This window comes from Hypomesus transpacificus, chromosome 2 (genome assembly GCF_021917145.1).
Source record: "Hypomesus transpacificus isolate Combined female chromosome 2, fHypTra1, whole genome shotgun sequence".
Taxonomy (NCBI): Eukaryota; Metazoa; Chordata; class Actinopteri; order Osmeriformes; family Osmeridae; genus Hypomesus; species Hypomesus transpacificus.
Genome location: NC_061061.1, coordinates 11,913,819 through 11,934,517, shown reverse-complemented (window position 1 = coordinate 11,934,517; position 20,699 = coordinate 11,913,819). Strand labels below are relative to the sequence as shown.

The 20,699-nt window shown below is 45.5% G+C and overlaps 1 protein-coding gene across 2 annotated transcripts; it reads left to right on the top strand.

Annotated features, from left to right (window-relative positions):
• Window positions 1–22: 22 nt before the first annotated feature.
• Window positions 23–20,500, top strand: clstn3 (calsyntenin 3). 2 transcript variants are annotated; one of them, XM_047033896.1, is made up of 19 exons: window positions 23–289; window positions 1,267–1,327; window positions 3,069–3,191; window positions 4,021–4,231; window positions 4,450–4,658; window positions 6,157–6,306; window positions 6,589–6,774; window positions 7,117–7,404; window positions 8,255–8,367; window positions 9,419–9,578; window positions 10,440–10,499; window positions 10,637–10,785; window positions 11,298–11,446; window positions 12,507–12,733; window positions 13,475–13,636; window positions 15,837–15,982; window positions 16,375–16,510; window positions 17,882–18,066; window positions 18,272–20,500. In XM_047033896.1, the coding sequence occupies exons 2-19, from the start codon at window positions 1,267–1,269 to the stop codon at window positions 18,410–18,412; spliced, it is 2,856 nt and encodes a 951-aa protein (XP_046889852.1). In that variant the 5' UTR covers window positions 23–289; the 3' UTR covers window positions 18,413–20,500. The 2 variants fall into 2 exon arrangements, with proteins under 2 accessions (XP_046889852.1, XP_046889860.1); XM_047033904.1 differs by lacking the exon at window positions 1,267–1,327.
• Window positions 20,501–20,699: the final 199 nt, after the last annotated feature.

Genomic DNA, 20,699 nt, shown 5'->3' with positions numbered 1-20,699 from the left:
CGCGAGGGAGGGGACGTCAGCGTAAAATTCCCATCGTTTTGCCACTCATACGACGTCTGCTGAAAACAAGGACATCGGTCTCCACATATTCTCCGTTCACATCACAGTCTAGTATCATTCGGAGACATATTTTTGCGCAAAATCAAGAGAAGGGGAGCGGTAGCAACAACCTCTGTTGCCCTGTAGTTTCAGTTTCAATCTGCGGTGCATATAGACGTGCGGCAGAGGCGTGAGAAACGGATGCTGCGAGGGTAGCGTTGGGTACCAAAAGCACCTCATACTGACCACGGTAATGAGAAATCGTTTGCTTCTGTTTTTCTTTTAAATAAATAGTCAGCATCCATGACTGCGGCAATCGTTAGTGTTAGGAATGTTGGTATGCGGGCATAAATGACATGCTAACGTATATCGAGTGTGTAAAAATCAATTGACTGTCGCATACACGAATGTCTGTTTTGTGTGTAGGATAGCCACCGCTGTGATAGCCTTTTCGTGTAACCTAGGACAACCTGTGCCGTGGCCTTAACTGCATAACTCGCATATTTTGTAAAATATCCGCCAGATGTGGGATAAGGTCTTACTTTTATTTATAAGATTTTACGCATGCAATGAGCTAAAGGGCAAAGTTATGCGTTACCAACTAAGGAACTCAGTAGGCATCCCAGCGTAATATATTCCGTTTCGACCGACTGTCTGCCACGGATACCGGTTGGCTGTGTTTATTCCCACTGCAACTTAAACACGCATAAACACACCCACTCACTCACGCAGGCCTACCGCTATGATGCAAACAGCCGTGTAGGATATAGCCAGAAAGCAACGGCTATCATCACCATGTTATTTTCAAAACGATTGCTAATAATCGTCAGTAACAGTAATAGTAAGTCGACATACTAGGTCACACAAACACATTTCTGTTAAAATATTGATGTCAGTTTGTTTTAATTAAATCTAATGTCCCAGTTTCAGCCTGCTATATCGCTGCCATCCATGGACTTAATGAGTCTAATGGAAAATGTCATGGAATCTAAGGTCGCAAAACAAACACGGTTAATTCCTAATCTGATTATTTGGCCTTTTTGACATTTCTGCATCTTATTCGAAAGAAACAGTGATAGGTATTGTCTTCTGCTTGGTCTGCCTGCCTGTCTGTCCCCCCTATCCACCTTCTCGTCCTCAATCTCTCTATATAGTTAGGCTACTTAACAATAATGCATGAACTGTATTCCTGCCTGTTTCCTATCTGTCTACCTTTCCCTTCCTCAGATGGACAGTTTTCTCTCCTTCCTCCTCCTTTGCTTGACTTCGGTTGCCAATGGCAACAAAGGTCAGTTCCTTTCCTTTTGACTGTTAAACGTGAGTGCAGGCATAATGGAAGATCAGTTAACATACATATAGACAGTTGGCCCAGGGCCATGGAGTCACCTGGCTTTCCTCACCATACCTCTCTGCTGTCTGTTTTGGCTGTGTATATGTACGTCTTTTTCGGTTGGGTACAAACAAAATCCTCTTTTTTTAGATATATTTTAATCAGTAATATGTACATTATATTGAGAATGTATATGAATACTGCGCATATATGTGTATTCAAATAGACATGAATCGTGTTGTGTGTGTTTGCTTGTGTCGGTATTTTTAATAATATTCTCTGTGGATGATTGATCATTTTGGATAACTGTGACAGATTTTTTTTTTTTATCGGTGTTCCAGCTATAATCATGCTGTGGACTGTGGAGAGGAAGCAAATGAGACACTTTGGTGAGAGTATCTGAGAAGGAAGAAAGAGAACAGGAGGGAGAGATACAGACAGACAAGGGAGCCAGGGGGAGAGAAGAAATGACAAGAAGACAGGAAGAGAGAAGAGGCGGGTGGAGGCATTGATAGGGAAGGAAGGAAGGAGAGTCAGTCCCAAGGACGCGATACAGAGACAAACATTGGGTGACACAGAGGCAGTAAGATAAGTCGAGAGAGCTGGTGAGGCAGAGATAGGTACGTGAGATCAAGTGAACAGGGTGAAAAAAAGGAGTGCGAGGAGATAGGAGTGTGTTAGAGAGAGAGTGAGAGAGAGAGAGGCAAAGGTTGTGGGAGAGATAGCAGTGTGTGAGAAAGAAAGGGAGGGGGAGTGAGGCTGAGTGCGAGGGGTTGTTGTGGAGAGACGGAGTGACAGAGGGAGGAAGAGTGCCAGGGAGAGAGAGATGGAATGTGATGTCTCTCAATCTGTAATCCAGGGTGTAATCCATGGCCCTGATGCTCAGATTAATGCTATATTGCGGAGGGACAGCGAGGAGGGAGGGAGGGAGGGAGGGAAGGAAGGAAGGAAGGAAGGAAGAGCGTGCAGGGGGGGGGGCAGAGAGAGAGAGAGGGATAGATATAAAAGACCAAAAGAGGGAGAGAGCATGAAGTCATGGAGGAGGAGTAGCACAGTGTTAGTATCAGACCGAACCTTTGGGAGAGAAAATAAATGTCGTTTTTTGATTGAAAGGGTCAGGACAGATGACACGGAGGTTTCATCTCAGTAGATTCACAAACTGATGTCCCAGAGTCCAATTTGTTGTGAGACAAAAGGGAACCGCTAAACATAATGCTGTGACAATATTTCTGGGATTTTAACACCAAAGTACCAATGTTGGAGAGATCAGATAAACAAAACCTCTTTGTTTTGGTGTTCAGGTATACAAATGTTACCATACTAGCTTATTAACTCTGCCTTTGATTGATATGGATGAACATGGAGTGGAAAGATGAATAATTAATTTGCAATTAGAGGTGAATTCATAGCAAACGTTCGGTTTTATTTTGACAAGAGTGTTTTTCCGTATACGGAGCCTGAAGCTGCTCTGGCTTCTGTGATTGATATGTGCAATATACCTCTCCTTGTGTGATAAGGTGAAAAATGTCTGGGTTTAATTATACAGCCAACCAGCGCAAGGTGTGGAGTGACGTGTACGTGTACACTTACACACAAACACACACACCCAAAATATCTCCTTCCTTACCAGAGCTTTAAAAATAGACACGTTTATTCATTTTAATCGCTTCATTTAACCCAACGTCCGTGTGCCGTTCAGCCAACAAGCACAAGCCATGGATCGAGACCGAGTACCAGGGCATCGTCATGGAGAACGACAACACGGTCCTGCTCAACCCGCCCCTCTTCGCCCTGGACAAAGATGCCCCGCTGCACTATGCAGGTAACATGACATTTACATTTAGTTATTTAGCAGACGCTCTTATCCAGAGCGACTTACAGTAAGTACAGGGACATTCCCCCGAGGCAAGTAGGGTGAAGTGCCTTGCCCAAGGACACAACATCATTTGGCTCAGTCGGGAATCGAACTAGCGACCTTCAGATTACTAGCCCGATTCCCTAACCGCTCAGCCACGTCAGGGGGCATCTCCGCAGTCTTCTGCCTGCGCACCATCCACTGCACTGATAGGGTCACTCTGGCGATGTCTTAGCCCAGTCTTAAGCATCGGGTCAAGCTGTTCTCCTGTGTCCTCCGTGCATGAAGGAGCCCACGAGACAGCAGCGCTGTAAAGCATTGAAACGTTCTCTCTGCAACAGTGGAGGCTGAGTATTAAGACGCTCCCAGATGATTGCAGGGCATTCCCATAAGCAGTGCACATATTAAAAGGGAGGAAAATCGATGTTGGTTCTGTGTACTATTTATAGGACATCCTAGTGCGAGAGTGTAACTCTATCCCAGCGTTCAGAACAGAGCCAGCAGGGTTCTACTCTACAGTGGAAAATAAATGAAATTATTCCATATTATTGGAAACCTTTGGAGATCATTTAGTGTTCCCTGAAATAATAATGGTCCACTAAAATCACTCAAGGGGATTCATTACATAGTTCTGGCTTCAGTGAAATTAATTTGGTTTATTTAAGTCTTGAAAGGAGACGACAGAGTCTGTTTAAATGTACGTTTATCAGTCTAGATTTTGAAGGTAAGAGATTAACCACGCGTTGAATCTATTAAAAATAACCGTGTTGCATGCTCGTGACCCTAACTCTTCCAGGTGAGATCTGTGGTTTCCGGGTGCACAATGGGCCCTCAGGATCCGGTTCAGTCCAGTTTGAAGCAGTGGTGCTGGACCGCTCCACAGGGGAGGGATTGGTCAGGTCCAAGGAGCCCCTGGACTGTGAGAGCCAGAGGGAACACAGCTTCACCATCCAGGCCTACGACTGTGGAGAGGGACCCGATGGAGTCAACAGCAAGAAGTCCCACAAGTTAGTAAAAACGACATCACCCCGCACCTCTTTTCCGAAAAATCTCCCCCTGTCATTTAGTTAAATGGATTTGCAATACAGGCTTTTAAGGTATTAGTTAGTAACAGAACTTAGTATAGACTTACATCATGTGTTTGATAATCCTGTCAACCGTTACAGTATGTTCACTATATTTTCCTCTCAACCCTTCTCTCTGTCCCCTCCCTCCCTCCCCCCAGGGCCACGGTCCATGTGCGTGTGAACGACGTCAACGAATTCTCCCCCGTGTTTGTGGAGCGTCGCTACGAAGCGTCCGTCCCAGAAGGCCGCCTGTTCGACCGCATCGTGCGTGTGGAGGCTCTCGATGCAGACTGTTCCCCCCAGTACAGCCAGATATGCTTCTATGACATCATCACCCCCAACATACCCTTTGCCATCGACAATGATGGTGAGTGACTGGTGGCTGTTTGTCTCGTCGCATGTCCACGACACTACACCGCGCTAGGCACAAAAGCCACAGTTTAATACAAGTGGTCATGGCGCATTGCAAGCCTGCGTTGGTTTTTGATTATAAAAGAGCTGATGGTGTATAGGTACAGGTCTTCAAAATAGAAATTGTGTAGGCGGGCAGTGGTGACTGTTTTATGAACAGTGCAGCAAGAGTTTAGTTAGGATTAGCGGAGAAGCGTTGTTCTGAGTCGAATTATACAAATGTTTGGCTTCTCAGAGGAAAAAAAAGGCTTTTGTTTCAGTCCATAAGTCTTACATCTCAGGCCATTGACCGGCCAGTGGGAGATCGATAGGGGACATTTTGTAATGTGACAGCGAGGAAGACGGAGACTCCCTTCTTTAGCATGACTTTGCATTATTGCCTGTGGTTGGAAGCATTGGCGGATCTAAGGGGTGGCAAAGGGTGACAGCTGCCACCCCAATAAATACTGCCAATCTTATATTTATTTATTAATCTTTTTTTTTAGGCAGTTAGCAGATGCTTTTATCCAAAGCGACTTTCAAGAGAGAGCTTTACGAGTGGATAGGTCACTGATCATAACGAGATAGCCCCAAACATTGCGGGTAGCCAAAACATGAAACATACATTGTGAAAAAACGTCCCAAAGGGAAGAACCATAAGAAAATGTAGTGAAACAATTTACAATTAAACAACATGAACTTAAATCTTCCCATGGAAAAATATAATTTGTACATTACAGAACATTTCAATAAATAATATTAATGTTACTGTTTAATTTAAACTACAATGTTATAGCCTAATCATTTACCATAGGGATTACTGTACCCCCCTACTTTGGGTTTTGATTCGCCTCCAGGAGGCCACCCAACAACTTCCTTCTGCCACCCCGAATAAAAATCTGTATATCGGCCCCTGGTTAGGAGGCTGTGAGGCCTTAGAAGCTACTCTCTCTAATTTGGGTCAGACTCCACTGAAGGGCTGCACAGGAGATCTTAGGTTTCGTCTGGGTTCAGACATCTTTGGCCTGCCCACTGTCTCTCTCTGTCTCTTTTCTTTCCACAAAGTTCTACATCTGACATTCTTCTTTCTTTCCTTCCTCTTCTTCTGCGGTTTTGTTTCCTCTGTTGCTGAGTCATAATCAGTGGGCTGTGTTTTTGGATGAACTGCCGGCTATATTAAGGCTAAAAAACCCTCCCTTTGTCTTTGGAGATAGCTGGAGAACATTTGGTTTGTGTTTGAGTCTTAGTCGTATTCATTTTTATATCTCTTTTGTCACCCTGCAATTAGAATGCACTTTATGGAACCATGGAGAATATTTGTCATGCTGTGCTTTTGAATGTGTGCATGTTTGCAGACTGACCTGTCTCTCTCTCTCTCTCTCTTTTTCTGTCTCTCTCACTCTCTTTTTCTGTCTCTCTCTCTCTCTTACTTTCTCTGTGTCTCTCTCCCTGTCTCTCCCTCCCCCGTCTCCTAGGTAACATTAAGAACACGGAGCCGCTGGACTCCAAGCACCAGCATGTACACACCTTCTGGGTGACCGCTTTCGACTGTGGAAAGAACCGCGCTCAGGTCGACGCCCAGGTCATCGTCACGGTCAAACCATCCTGCAAACCTGGCTGGATCGGTAATCAATAACCCTGAACACGTCCTCTCACTCTTTATTCACAGCTTCCGATTCAACCCCCACCACCGCCCCACCACCCCCCCACCATTGCTACCATGGCCTGGGCTGCATAATAAGCCTTTTCATGTCCATGTGCTTGGCCATATCTGAATTACTAACAGCCAAATGATTTTGACTGTGTATAATTCAGATCACTCTCGGCCTCATATTTATTGAAAACGATGTCTGTGCTGTTTGAGCAAGGAGAGTATATGTGTGTGTGTGTTGTTGTCCTGTTGCTAGGATGGTCCAAGAGGGTGGAGTACTCCCCCGGCTCGGGAAGCATCCCCCTGTTCCCCTCCCTGCACCTGGAGACCTGCGAGGAGACAGTGTGGAACATCCAGGCCACCGTAGATCTCCAGACTGGCCACATCGGGAAGGGCTGCGACAGAGACAGCTATTCCGACAGATCAGTGCGACGGCTGTGCGGTAGGGGTCACATTTTGTTTAATGAGCTGTTTGTTCATTTGGGTCATTTAGTCATTTAGCAGTCGCTCTTCTAGCGACTTACAGTAAGTACAGGCAAGTAGGGTGAAGTGCCTTGCGCAAGTTGCACAACGTTATTTGGCACTGCCAGGAATCGAACCGGCAAACTTCTGATTAATAGCCCGATCCTCTAACCGCTCTGCCATCTTACCCCCTCGTTCAGGTTGCATCGTGTGCTGAATCTTAGCAAAACAAACACTGTTTGAAGATGCAGTTCATTTAGTATATGAAGTGGAATGGGTAGTATGAAACACATTTAAAATTCCTGTCTCATGTCTTCCTCAGGTGCTGTCAGGGGTGAGGTGGATCTGCTCCCGCCTCCTTCCCCAGCAGCCAATTGGACTTCAGCCCTGCCAACTCTACCCTCTTCTGATTCGTCACTGGTGTTCTCCTTCAATGGCTCCACCCATGTTGCCGTGGTACCTGACTCGGTTGCCGCGGCGGTGTCTGGTGACCACTTTACCCTCCAGCTGTGGATGCGAAGAGGAGGGGCCAATGCACAGCCTCCAGCCAATCAGGCCCGAGGGAATCGCAAGGAGGAAGAAACTATTGTCTGTAGCACTGTGAAGAATGGTCAGTAACTGCAAAGATACATCTTTTTAGACCACAGTTGATGCTAGTTTAGTTAAATCAAATAGTCCAACCTTTCCTCTCCTCATCAGGTGGCATATTTGTAATCATGTTTTTGAGCAGCAATTCGCATTTTAGCTGTTTATTTAATAACTGTCAATCTATACTTGTATCAAACAGGATCATAATCCAGGTGGCTAAGTTAGTTTGCCGTGTTGCCATGGAGAAATCACTCATCGTTGTGTTGCCTAGCAGCCAGAAAGTCACCTCCCACTGCACACGCGCAGAACAACCTGTCTTTATTAATTTGCTCCAACTGTCGGTAAAACTCTCCGTGTTATGTGACTGTAGCATAAAAGAATAAGAACACCACATGAGCTCAGATTTGGTGTGAGTGACGGGACAAGTGTGTACCCAGCTGTGAGCTGTGTTGTAGTGGTTTGACACATATGCAGATCTGGGGCTTGTAATGAGGGGTAGCTCATCATGAGGGCCACAGCTAATGTGTGTGTGTGTGTGTGTGTGCGTGTCTCAGCAGCCTCAGTTTACCTCAGTTGTCCTCCACATCTCAGTGTCTGAGCTTAGGTGCAGAAACCACAGGCTGGGAGACAGCAAACTTCAGCGTGTTAGTTGCACACCCAGGAGTTTTCGGTTTTCTCGTTGACCGTCTGCATACTGTAGGACCACTCTCGCGAGACAGATAATAAACACTCCCAGTGTTAAATGCCTCACCCCCAGTGTTAAATGAACACTTTGAATGAAATGTCCTGTGCTGTCTCCCTAACTCTCCCCATGTCTGCCTGACTCCATCCTCCTTCTAACCCCCCTCCAAACCCCTCTCACGGTCCTGCAGACGACTCCTTCTCCCACTACTCCCTCTCCGTCCACGGGTGTCGTCTCTCTCTCTTCTACTGGCCCGACGTTTCTGCTGCCCGGCCCGTCAAGTTTCTCTGGAAGCTGGAGCAGGTACAGTACTTTGAGTCATTTAGCAGATGCTCTTATCCAGAGCGACTTACAGTAAGTACAGGGACATTCCCCCCCGAGGCAAGTAGGGTGAAGTGTCTGCCCAAGGACACAACGTCGTTTGTCATGGCCGGGAATTGAACCGGCAACCTTCTGATTGATAGCCCGTTTCCCTAACCGCTCAGCCATCTGACCCCAGGTACTGTGTCCTCAGGTCCAAATGTGGTCTGCTGTTATCTCTTAGAAACAGCCTCTGCCGGCCCCTGCTATCTAGTTCAGGTATTAACCCACGGTGGACCTTGAGATTTAAAAAAGGCCAGTTCTCCACAGAGGGTCTATATTCTCGCAAGAACTTAGCAGAAGCTTAATACTTACCAGAGGGAAACTCTTCAAATTTAGTTCAGAACCTCCAATCTGGTGGTCGGTCTGCAGTCGAATGCTCCACCACTGAGCTGTACTCATCCCCTCCACCCAATTATTTTTTGCATTGCTTGCATAACTTCCGTTCATTGATTAGAACCTCGTACAGAACAATTTAATCGGAGTTTAGGATATTTGGAGAGCACACATACTATCACACATTCTCCTGTGAGTGAATGCTATAGGATGCAGTGTTTGTATGTTCTAAGGAAACTGTACCTCTGCAGATTGAGAGATTCAGGGGATTGAAGATAATACGGGATGGTTACAGGGGGTCTGGGGTCGTTGGGAGGGGATGCGTGGGGGTTGGGGTTGGAAGGGGGGGGATAAGTGGTTTTGGGTGGAGCGACTGGTCCCAGACAGATTCATCTGGGATGGGGGCAAGCTGACACAGACAGGATTTGGCAAATCCCTTTTGTCTCTCTATCTTGCTGTCTGTCTTTCCCCCTGTTTTTCTATCCCTTTGTGTGTCTATCCCTCAGACTTGATATCTTTATCTCAAATCCTTCTGCCTCAATTTTCTCTGGTTTTATCTACCTGTTGCTACAAGAAAGGAACTCTGAACATTCTCAGAAAGTCATAGAACGTATCCCCTGTATTCTGACCCTTGACCCTTGACCTGTATCCTCGGCAGGTGTGTGACAGTGAGTGGCATCACTTGTCTCTCAGCGTCCAGTTCCCCTCGGTGACCCTGTACGTAGACGGGGTGACCTTCGACCCCGCCCTCATCCACGACAACGGTGCCATTCCCAACCCCGCCCCCCATCAGCGAATGGTTATCGGCGCTTGCTGGGGTGAGGACTGGTATAATGTATAACCACTTGCCTGTCAAACAATCGGAAACAGTCCTACTCAACATTTCACAGGCGTAACACAGTGTTTCCCATACATTGATGTATTTGTGGTGGAACGCTATGGAAGCAAATCAGTGACATAATGTTTTGAATATTAATATAGAAATTTAAACACCACCGAATTTGTTGGTTTTGAATTAAAATTTTTAAAATTGAACTATGAATTTATGTCAATGTATTTTTTTTTTTTTCTATTTAGCTCAAATCACTTGACGTCTATATCTTCACTCACATCTAACCGATACTAGGACATAGGTTTGGGCTGAGCCCCACATTGTTACAGCGTCTGGCTCCGCTCCTGCCTACTGCCACAAGTATAATCACATTCTGTGGGAAACACCGTTAACATAAGCAACAGCAGGTTAAAGCCTCATTCAGCTACTCTAATTTGCTCTCGGTGTCTTTGACTTCTCCACATCATCTACCCAGTTATATTTTCCTGATATGCTCTGCATCTTGTCAAGCTATTAATATCACTTGACTTTATCAATTATTTATAGAAACAAAACAACAGGCATGCCAGACTGTTAGTTTGCCAGCTACACCAGAGATGATCACTAAAATGGGACACAGAGTCCTCCAATTACAGAGACACATATATGACTGTATGGTACCAGATGCTAGTTTTAATGAGGAGATGGTACACCTATTTTCGAACAATTCCACCCGCCCCCCCCCCCCCTCCCCTCGTTCAACATTCCTATTGTCTGATCTTCATTGCTTAACTCTGTTTTGTTTGTTTCCTCATTTATATTTCTCACCCATTGTACCCACACTCTAACCCCTTGGCTTTCTCCACAGAGCCAGAGGAGAAACAGAAGGACATCGTTAACAACACGATCCCTGAGAACAAAGACACCGGTGGTTACATTGCTGTTGTCATGAGTGTGTGAGAGTCTGTGTTGGGTGTGGAATTGTGTTTTGAGTGTTAGCGCGTGTTCATCCATACGTAAATTCTGGTGTTAAGTGTATTCACTGTCTGGTTGTATGATCCTCAGGGAAGTATGTTGGAGGGTATCGAGGCCTGTTGTCAGGGGTGACGGTGAGACCAGGAAGTGTCGAGCCCCACAGTGTGGTGGAATGTCTTTACGCCTGCAGGGAGGGCCTGGACTTTGGAGATCTTGAAACTCTGGGCTCAGGCATGAAGGTAAACTTCAATTTGACCTTGTTCATTTTAACCTTCAGCCTCAGCGCGCTTGTGAAAAGCACTTCCTTAATTTGTCATCGGAACAGGAATATGATCATTTGTAGTTCATGGCCTGTTTGTGGTGTCATTTGTAGTTCATGCCTGTTTGTGGTGTCATTTGTAGTTCATGCCTGTTTGTGGTGTCTTATTTGTGGTGATCCCATCAGAATCAGCTTTATTGGCCAGGTATGCGTACACATACAGACAAGGAATTAGACAATGTATTACACAGAAATAATAGGCTGAGCAAAAAGGTAAAACAACATACAATTCAATAAAAATAACAATCTTTATATACAAGTCAAGTGGTAGACGATACAAATATTGCAAAGGAAATACAAATTGAATAAATGAACGGATGAGGTGTCGTGTGCAGGATTCAAATTGACAGTCACTGTCAACATCAGCATCAGGAAATAAATAATAAGTGAATAAATATGTGACCTCAGTGCATATACCTTTTTGTGTCCTAGGTACATGTCAATCCCAGTCAGTCAGTTCTGGTGCTGGAGGGAGACGACATAGAGAGCTTTAACCGCGCCGTGCAGCAGGTCACCTACAGGAACTCTCTACGGTTTGCCACCCCTGGAATCAGGCCACTGAAACTCACCACCTCCCTCAGGTACACACACACACACAAACAAATGCACACACACACACACACACACACACACAGACACATTTGCAGCAGATTCATTTGCTTGGAGATTTTTGTTGGACATTTGAACTCATCAGACGTGGACTTAATAGCTTTATAAAAAGGACTTTTAAATGTGTATCATGCATTTACATGTGAGTCACAGTAAAGATAAACTCTGGCTATCTTATCTTTGGTTTATCTTTTGGTCAGTATTTTGACCATTGACCAATAGTGACTTCATAAATGGGAAGCCACTCCTTAAATACTTCCTAATATTATTAACTTGTATAGACCACTTCAAGGTGTGATTTTCTGAATTTGCGTCAAGTTAGCTAAAGCTGATTATTTAAATGACACATAATGCAGAAAAAAGTTTAGCTGTGAGTGAGTTTTGTGGATTTAATCGAGATCTAATCTTACGTAACGTGAACGTTGCTGCCTTGTGTTGGTGGAGACTTGGTGGAAGAGCACAAATCTAACACTGTAGGAAGGAAATATGTGGGTCAATGCACATGACTTCTTTATCCACTTTATTGATAAAATATTCATTTGCTTTGCGTGTCCTGTACGTTTGCAATACAAAAATAATTCTTATTTTCCCCTCAGGTATTTTGTATTTTTATTATTTGTATGGTTCTGTCCGATTTGAAGCTCTAGAGGTTATGTGTATTTACCAGGTTTCTAACTGGATTTCAGTGCAGGAGAGTTGCTGTTATTTACACTGTTCAGAGTATTTTTAAGATTAGTCGGATTCCAGGTCAACAGTTCCTCCAGATGGCTGAACAGCAGGCCCTTCTGGAGAGACTCATACAAGCAGCTGCTCAGTTCCACAGATAGTATTAAAGAAGTTACACAGTGTCTATTTCTCTCTGTCTCTCCCCCCTCTCTCTCTCCCCCTCTCTCTCTCATTTACACACACACACACACGACAGATAACAAAATAATTCTGTAATTGTTGCTATTTAATCTGACTTGTACTCTTGTACTGAAAATCTGCTAATAAACATCTCTCTTCCTCCCTTCTTCCCTGTCCTCTCTCTAGGTGTTTCAACGAGGAGAGCTGCTTGTCCCTGAAGCAGCTGGAGGGTTACCTGGTGGTCCTCCAGCCCGACGCCCCTCAGATCTCCCTCTCAGGCGTCGGCCCCCACCTGGCCCGCCCGGCACCTGAGTTCGAGGGTCCTCGCGGCGTCCCTCTGTTCCCTGAGCTGAGGATCGTCTGCTCCCTGTCCCACGCTGTCAACACAGCTGCACAGGGCATGGAAGGTGGAGGTGAGTCAGAATACCCCCTACCCCCCCCCCCCCCCCCCCCCACCACCCCCCCTCAAACATGCATCAAGCCCCTCTAAGTCTCTTCATGTGGGGGTGATATCCTGGATCCACCCCGGGACCAGACCCACTGGCAGCTCACAACGCTTCCTGTCTGGGATCAGACCGAGCGAACGGCATGGGCCTGTACAGAGTGAGGGAAGAGAATGGCATCTGTGTTTCACATCACATGTGTTTTTGTGATGATGGGGATGATGATGATTGCGTAACTTCTTGCGTTGTGGAGCATGATAGGACAGACAGGAGACCCACCCAGTCTGCGGAGGCCTTGCAGTGCTTTATCTGCGGGCTCTGTCAGCACTTAATAGTGTGCGTACTTTACTCTGTAGCTCTTAAATGGGATAGTCTCGTTTTATCCGGCTAATCCTTCCAGGTTCTCTTAACCCCCTCCACCAATCCCTGACCACCTTTGTCGATCTCATCTCAGGTTTCAACACTGCTTTTCCTTTTTGTCTTCTTGTTCTGTCTTTCTCCCTCCCTCACTCTCTCCCTCTCCCTCTTTCTGTCTCTCTCTCACCCTCTCTCTCCCTCTTTCTGTCTCCCTCTCTCTCTCTCTCTCTCTCTCTCTCTCTCTCTCTCTCTCTCTCTCTCTCTCTCTCTCTCTCTCTCTCTCTCTCTCTCTCTCTCTCTCTCTCTCTCTCTCTCTCTCTCTCCCTCTGTCTCTCTCTCTCTCTCTCGCCCCAGCTCTGATGTCTGATGCTGTGGCCCACACTCTGGACGGCTGTGAGGTCCAGCCCCTGGGGGAGGAGCTTAACCCGGAGAGGGAGGAGCTTCTGGTGGACTTGGATGCTCTGAGAGAAAGAGGTCTAGAGATCATCAACACCACCGCCTACATTGCCATCACAGGTACAGCTATATCTCAGGGCCCCTGGTACAGCTTATGGCCTTGCAGCAAATCTGATAGCGATCTTGCAGCTGGATAGGTTAAAGAGATATGGAGGTTATCACAACCACCCACTCAGAGAATAAGTCCTGCCCATGTGTGTGGTGGTAGGGTTGAAGGGATGGTTTTGAAAGAGGTCCGTCCACTTTCGTGTAGTCAAGGAATAAATGTTCCTCTCTGTTAACATTCAAGCAATGTGATTAACATGATATTGGCCTTGTATACAGTGCCCTCCAAAAGTATTGGAACAGTGAGGCCAATTCCTTTATTTTTGCTGTAGACTGAAAACATTTGGGCTTGACATCAAACGATGAATGTGAAACCAGAGATCAACGTTTCAGCTTTTATTTCCAGGTATTTACATCAGGATCTGATGCACAAATTAGAAAATATCACCTTTTTGTTCGAACCCACCCATTTGTCACGTGAGCAAAAGTATTGGAACATGTGACTGACAGGTGTGTTTTGTTGCCCAGGTGTGTCCTATTACATACATTATTCAATCAATAAATACCACTGAATGTCTACACTCAGGTTCAGATTGGGTAAGATAGGTTTTGTCAATGCAGACTGTATTCAGAGGTGAAAACAACATGAAAACCAGAGCGCTGTCTTTGGGTGAAAAACAAGCAATTGTGAGTCTTAGAGAAGATGGAAAATCAATCAGAGCCATTGCAGAAACATTGGCCATAGCCAGTACAACCATTTGGAATGTCCTGAAGAAGAAGAAAACTACTGGTGTACTAAGTAACAGACGTCGAACAGGTAGACCAAGGAAAACATCAGCAGTTGATGACAGAAACATTGTAAGAGCTGTAAAGAAAGACCCTAAAACAACTGTTAGTGAGATCAGCAACAACCTCCAGATGGCAGGAGTGAAGGTATCACTATCTACTGTTCGCAGAAGACTTCATGAACAAAAGTACAAGGGCTACACCAGAAGATGCAAACCACTCATTAGCAAGAAGAATAGGAAGGCCAGGCTGGAATTTGCCAAAAAGTACAGAGATGAACCTCAAAAATTCTGGGACAAAGTTTTATGGACTGATGAGAAAAAGATTAACTTTTACCAAAGTGATGGAAAGGCTAAAGTTTGGAGAAAGAAAGGAACTGCTCATGATCCCAAACACACAAGCTCATCTGTGAAACACGGTGGAGGTAATGTCATGGCTTGGGCTTGCATGGCTTCTTCTGGGACGGGCTCATTAATCTTCATTGAGGATGTAACACATGATGGCAGCAGCAAAATGAACTCGGAAGTCTACAGAAACATTTTGTCTGCCAATTTAAGGAAAGATGCAACCAAACTGATTGGCAGAGCCTTCATCATGCAGCAAGATAACGACCCAAAACACACTGCCAAAACAACAAAGGAGTTCATCAGGGGCAAGAAATGGAAGGTATTAGACTGGCCAAGTCAATCTCCAGACTTAAACCCTATAGAGCATGCATTTTACCTGCTTAAGAGGAGACTGAAGGGAGGAACCCCACAAAACAAACAACAACTGAAAGAGGCTGCAGTGAAAGCCTGGGAAAGCATCAAAAAGGAAGAATGCAAAAGTTTGGTGACGTCAATGGGTCACAGACTTGCTGCAGTTATTGAAAGCAAAGGATTTGCAACTAAATATTAAGTCTTATTCACTTCAATATGTTTTAAGTATATCTGTTCCAATACTTTTGATCACATGACAAATGGGTGGATTCAAACAAAATGTGATATTTTCTTAGTTGTGCATCAGATCCTGATGTAAATACCTGGAAATAAAAGCTGAAAGGTTGATCTCTGGTCTCACGTTCATTATTTGATGTCAAGCCCAAATGTTTTCAGTCTACAGCAAAAATAAAGGAATTCGCCTCACTGTTCCAATACTTTTGGAGGGCACTGTAGGTCTTTAGGTAAAGACACACAAGCCCCAATCCTATCTCATCTTCACACATCTCTAGACTATACTATATAGTTGTCTTTTCGCTGCACAATCTCTCTCCTTCCTTTCCCTCTCTACACATTCCTTGACTACAGAGAAACACCATCCCAGAGGGTAGATGGTAGGGCTGCGCCCAGCCTGTCATGTGACTGCCCAGCCGGTCATGTGACTCATAACAAGGTTAGTTTGACCTGGCAGAGTCTCTAAAACATTCCTGTCCTCCTCTCCGTTCCCCCAGGAGCCGAGTCCATCTCCGTGTATGAGGACGTCCTGCGCTCAGTGCGTTACCGGCTCGCCAAAGGCTCCGCCCGCTTTGAGAGGCGCTTCCGACTGTCCTGCTCGGAGATGAACGGACGCTACACCAGCAATGAGCTCACGCTGGAGGTGAAGCTGAACGCTAGGCTGTCTGCCTGGCTTAGCACAGCTCTGTAGTCTGGGTGTACACTGGGGAAACTTAGGCCAATCTAGTGAAGGGTTTTGGGTTGAAGACCCATTGGATTTCACTCTCCCTTTCTCTCTCTGTCTCTCTCTCTCTCTCTCTCTCTCTCTCTGTCTCTCTGTCTCTCCCTCTGTCTCTCTCCCTATCTCTCTCTCTCTGTCTCGCTCTCTCTCCCCCCTCTCTCTCTCCTCCCCTCTCTCTCCCTATCTCTCTCTCTGTCTCTCTCTCTCCCCCCTCTCTCTCCCCCCCCCTCTCTCTCTCTCTCTCTCTCTCCCTCTCTCTCTCTCTCTCTCTCTTTCTCCTTGTCTCTCTGTCTTTATTTCTCTCTGTCCCGCAGGTAAACTTCCTGCATTCTCTGGACAGCCTGTACCACCCGTCCCACCTGCTGGCCTCCCAGCAGCAGTTCCTCCACCCGTCCCACCACTCTGGGGAGCTGAGCGGACACACCCTGCCCAGCCCCCACCGCAACTCAGGTGCATCTCATCCCGTCATCCAGACGTTATACTCCCCTCCCACCACAAGGTGGCAACGTCATCAAAACTGCAGCGTTTATACATTTACATTTACATTTATTCATTTAGCAGACGCTTTTGTCCAAAGCGACTTCCAAGAGAGAGCTTCACAAAGTGCATAGGTCACTGATAATAACAACAAGATAGCCCCACAGCATTGCGGGTAGTCAAAAACAAGAAGTACATATTGTGGACAACCAAAAAATAGTGCTTAAGGGAAGAAACCATAAGAGCATGTAGTTAAACAAGTTAAAATTACACAACATTGATCTCTAAGTGCAGGTGTACCTGTAGGAAAGCAATAAAAATAGGATTAACTAAAAAAAGAAGAATACAACAGTTTAAATCAGCTACCACTAACCAACAAGAGCAACAGTCTAAGCAAGAGTCATTGTGAACCTTGAGGAAACTAGCGTTGGATTCAGCAAACCATTCCTAAGTACCATTGTACTCCCGGAACAAGTGCGTCTTGAGCCTTCTCTTGAAGGTGGAGAGACAGTCCGTGTCTCTGATGGAGGTGGGGAGTCGATTCCACCACTGGGGTGCCAGGCAGGAGAAGAGCTTGTGCTGGGACCGGGCGGTCTTGAGAGGTGGGACCACCAGGCGGTTGTCTGAAGAAGACCGTAGGTGGCGGGTGGGGGTGTAAGGCTGCAGGAGAGACTTGATGTAGTCGGGCGCAGTTCCATTCACTGCTCGGAAGGTCAGTACCAGGGTCTTGAATCTGATGCGGGCCGTTATGGGTAGCCAGTGGAGGGAGATGAGGAGCGGGGTAACGTGGGAGCGTCTGGGTAGATTGTAGACCAGACGGGCCGCTGCGTTCTGAATTCTCTGAAGAGGGCGGGTTGCGCATGATGGGAGACCGGCGAGCAGCGAGTTGCAGTAGTCCAACTTGGAGAGGACAAGTGCTTGGACAAGCAGCTGGGTGGAGTGCTCAGACAGGTATCTCCTGATCTTCCGGATGTTGTAGAGGGTGAATCTACACGACCGGGAGACCGCAGCAATGTGGGCCGTGAGGGAGAGCTCGTTGTCCATGGTCACCCCAAGGTTCCTGGCAGAGGATGAGGGGGTCACCGTCGCAGATCCCAGGGTGATTGAGAAGTCATGGGAGATGGAGGGTTTGGCCGGGATGATGAGAAGTTCTGTTTTGGCAAGGCTTATACCAAATCTAAGATGGTTACCTACCTCAAGAAAATGTGTGACTTAGTAACTGTAGTAAGCACTGAATCAGGGTCAGCAATTTTTTTAAGATCTTTATAAATAAAGTTAGGACCAAAGAGAGGCTTCTCAGTTGTGACCTTTGGTTGTTTATTAACTCCTTTTTCTTCTCCTCAGTGGTGCCTGGCGCTGCCACAGTCATCATTATGGTCTGCGTTGGCTTCCTGGTTGTCATGGTGATCCTGGGTGTGTTCAGGATCCGCTCCATACATCGCCGTGGCGAGGGCGCCAGGGGCGGGGCTAAAGAGGGCAGTGGCCAATGGGACGACTCTGCCCTCACCATCATTGTCAACCCTATGGAGGTAAGGATCTGTGTGGGGGTTCGGGGGGATACGAGTGAGATACTGGAAGCAAAACTCGGCTCTTGGTTCTTGGGTCAGAACTTGGTTCTGCTTCACGAAAAAAAAGGAGCACATCTTGTTTCAAGGCATGTGCTGTCAATCCCTCCATCAGAAGGGTTATTCTGAAACTGTCTGTCTGTCCGTCTCTCCCCATCTGTGTGTCCAGTCCTACGAGTCTCGTATGGGCATCTCAGCTGATGCTGAAGAAGAGGAGGAGGAGGTGGCAGAGTCCCCCGACGATGCGAGCGACGACCAGCGAATCATCATCAAGAAGGAGGGGAGGGACGGCAACCCCCGCCGCTACTGAGCCCCTTTCGCCCGTTACCGCGGGAACCACACAGGGGGGGGGGGGCTCTCCGCACGCGCTCACGGCGTGTCGAAACATCAACAACTGCTGACACTTCTAGTCTATGGAATGTACGCTTACAAACACAATGCACAACACATACAGTGATCTTCCTGGGTCCCACCGTGACCCAGCACTACACAAGACCATCTGTCAGCTGTTAGCCAATGACAACGCAGGCATACGTTATTCACGTAAATGTTCTATGGCACAATGTATACAGTATAAACTTATTGCCTGACTAAAACCACCCACAAAAATCGTACGTGGTTCACCAATTCTCCATAATAAGGTATCATACGTCGATATAATTTAAATGGTTAAATTGCAGGTTGGAAGAACACTTGTTTTGAAGCCAGATTGTATATTGTGAATTACCTGTGTCACTCATCAAAGGGTTGCAACACACACGTTAATATTCAAGCAATGTGATTAACATGATATTGGCCTTGTATAGGTCTTTAGCTAAAGACACACAAGCCCCGACCCTATCTCATCTCCACACATCTCTAGACTATACTATATAGTTGTCTTTTCGCTGCACAATCTCTCTCCTTCCTTTCCCTCTCTACACATTCCTTGACTACAGAGAAACACCATCCCAGAGGGTAGATGGTAGGGCTGCGCCCAGCTGGTCATGTGACCCATGACAAGGTTAGTTTGACCTTGTAGAGTCTCACTCTGGTGACTCTGTCCTTGTTAAATCTATAGACAGCCTACGGAAAATCATATAATTAGAATACTCTGCACTAAATTACCCCCCAAAAAATTGAATTAGTCCAGGGACCTTTAACTTGTTATTTAATGACATCATATCTTGCTAGATACTTTTATACGTGCTGTCTGTATGTTTTACCTCACTATTGCAACTTGCTTCGATGTGCTCGGTTTTGCAGTGACGTTGGATAGATTTGAGAATTTGCTTGCACAGCTCTTAGAAATTGAAGCCAGCTTTAATTTTGGCATACAAAACCTGGATGCGATTCTACGGGGAAGAAGGCAAAGCCCTCTCATTCTGAGCGTGTCTAAATTGTCCCTAGATCAGCCAGAAGACCACAGAAGAATCATCTCTAGTCGCCCAATGTACCTCTTACCCCTCTATGACACCTGTAATCAGAGTGCTCCTCGTGACACCGTTGGCACACTGCTATTGTAACTTCAGGACACACAAACACAGATATGTATACACACACACACACACACTACCCCTGCTGTAACCAGAATGTCAGCTCAGCTTGGGCAGTTTGACTGTATTGATTGTATTGAACTTTATGTACATACAATTACTTATTATTATTATTATTATTATTACTATTATTGCAGTTCCACGTTGCTCTTTGTCTGTACTTGAAAAGAGGGGCAGCATAAACACTTGGTTATTTATTAGTACCATTGGTATAGTTTTCCATCTGAACTGTCACATATTTCTAAGATTGTCAAATCTGAAAACAGAATAATGATAATAGTAGTAGTAGTAATAAGGACGATGATTCCTGGCTTGATGAGTGTCAATTAATTTGCGTGTTATATTGTTGTAATTAAAAAAAAAACTTCACATAAATGGAGGGTGCATTGTTGTGATGAAGCTACTCGGTCGTCTCTGTCTTTCACCCCTATTCCTCTTTCACTCTTTTTACAATCTCTCTCGTTCACTCCTTTCACCCCCCCCCCCCCCTCGCCCACCATATTTTCCCTTCATTCCAGTCCGGTCTTGTCCATCACTTTTGTTCAATGAATGTACAGCTGCAAGCTTACTCTCATCCTACAATCCCTTCTTTATTCCTCCTCCCCACTTCTACTTTCCTCTGTGTCTCTTGCTGTCTGTCTGTGTATCAATGTGCAGTGATAAATCTGTCAGTAAATAAAAGCCTGTTGTTTTTAAATGTAATGTTAAGAATGGATACAAAATGCATTAACTTATATTATTACTATGGTTACTATTGGGACATGGACTGTAATTATTGATACAATTATACTATTATGATGATTGATTGTTATAACCGTCTAAAACATTACAAAATTCATAATAAAAACACTCAGATGACGTCAGTATTCTGTCCTGTCTTTATTACCTTCGGGTCAAAAGCCAAAAGGTCATTCATGTACAAACATTCCTTAATCAGTTCCATAATATTCCTATTAACTTTCCTGTAACTTTCAATGTCTTATCTTGACTTTTAGTGAACAATACCTTCTGAGAAAGCGGTCAAATTTTAAGTTAATTATTTTGCGCTTTAGTCTAAGAATC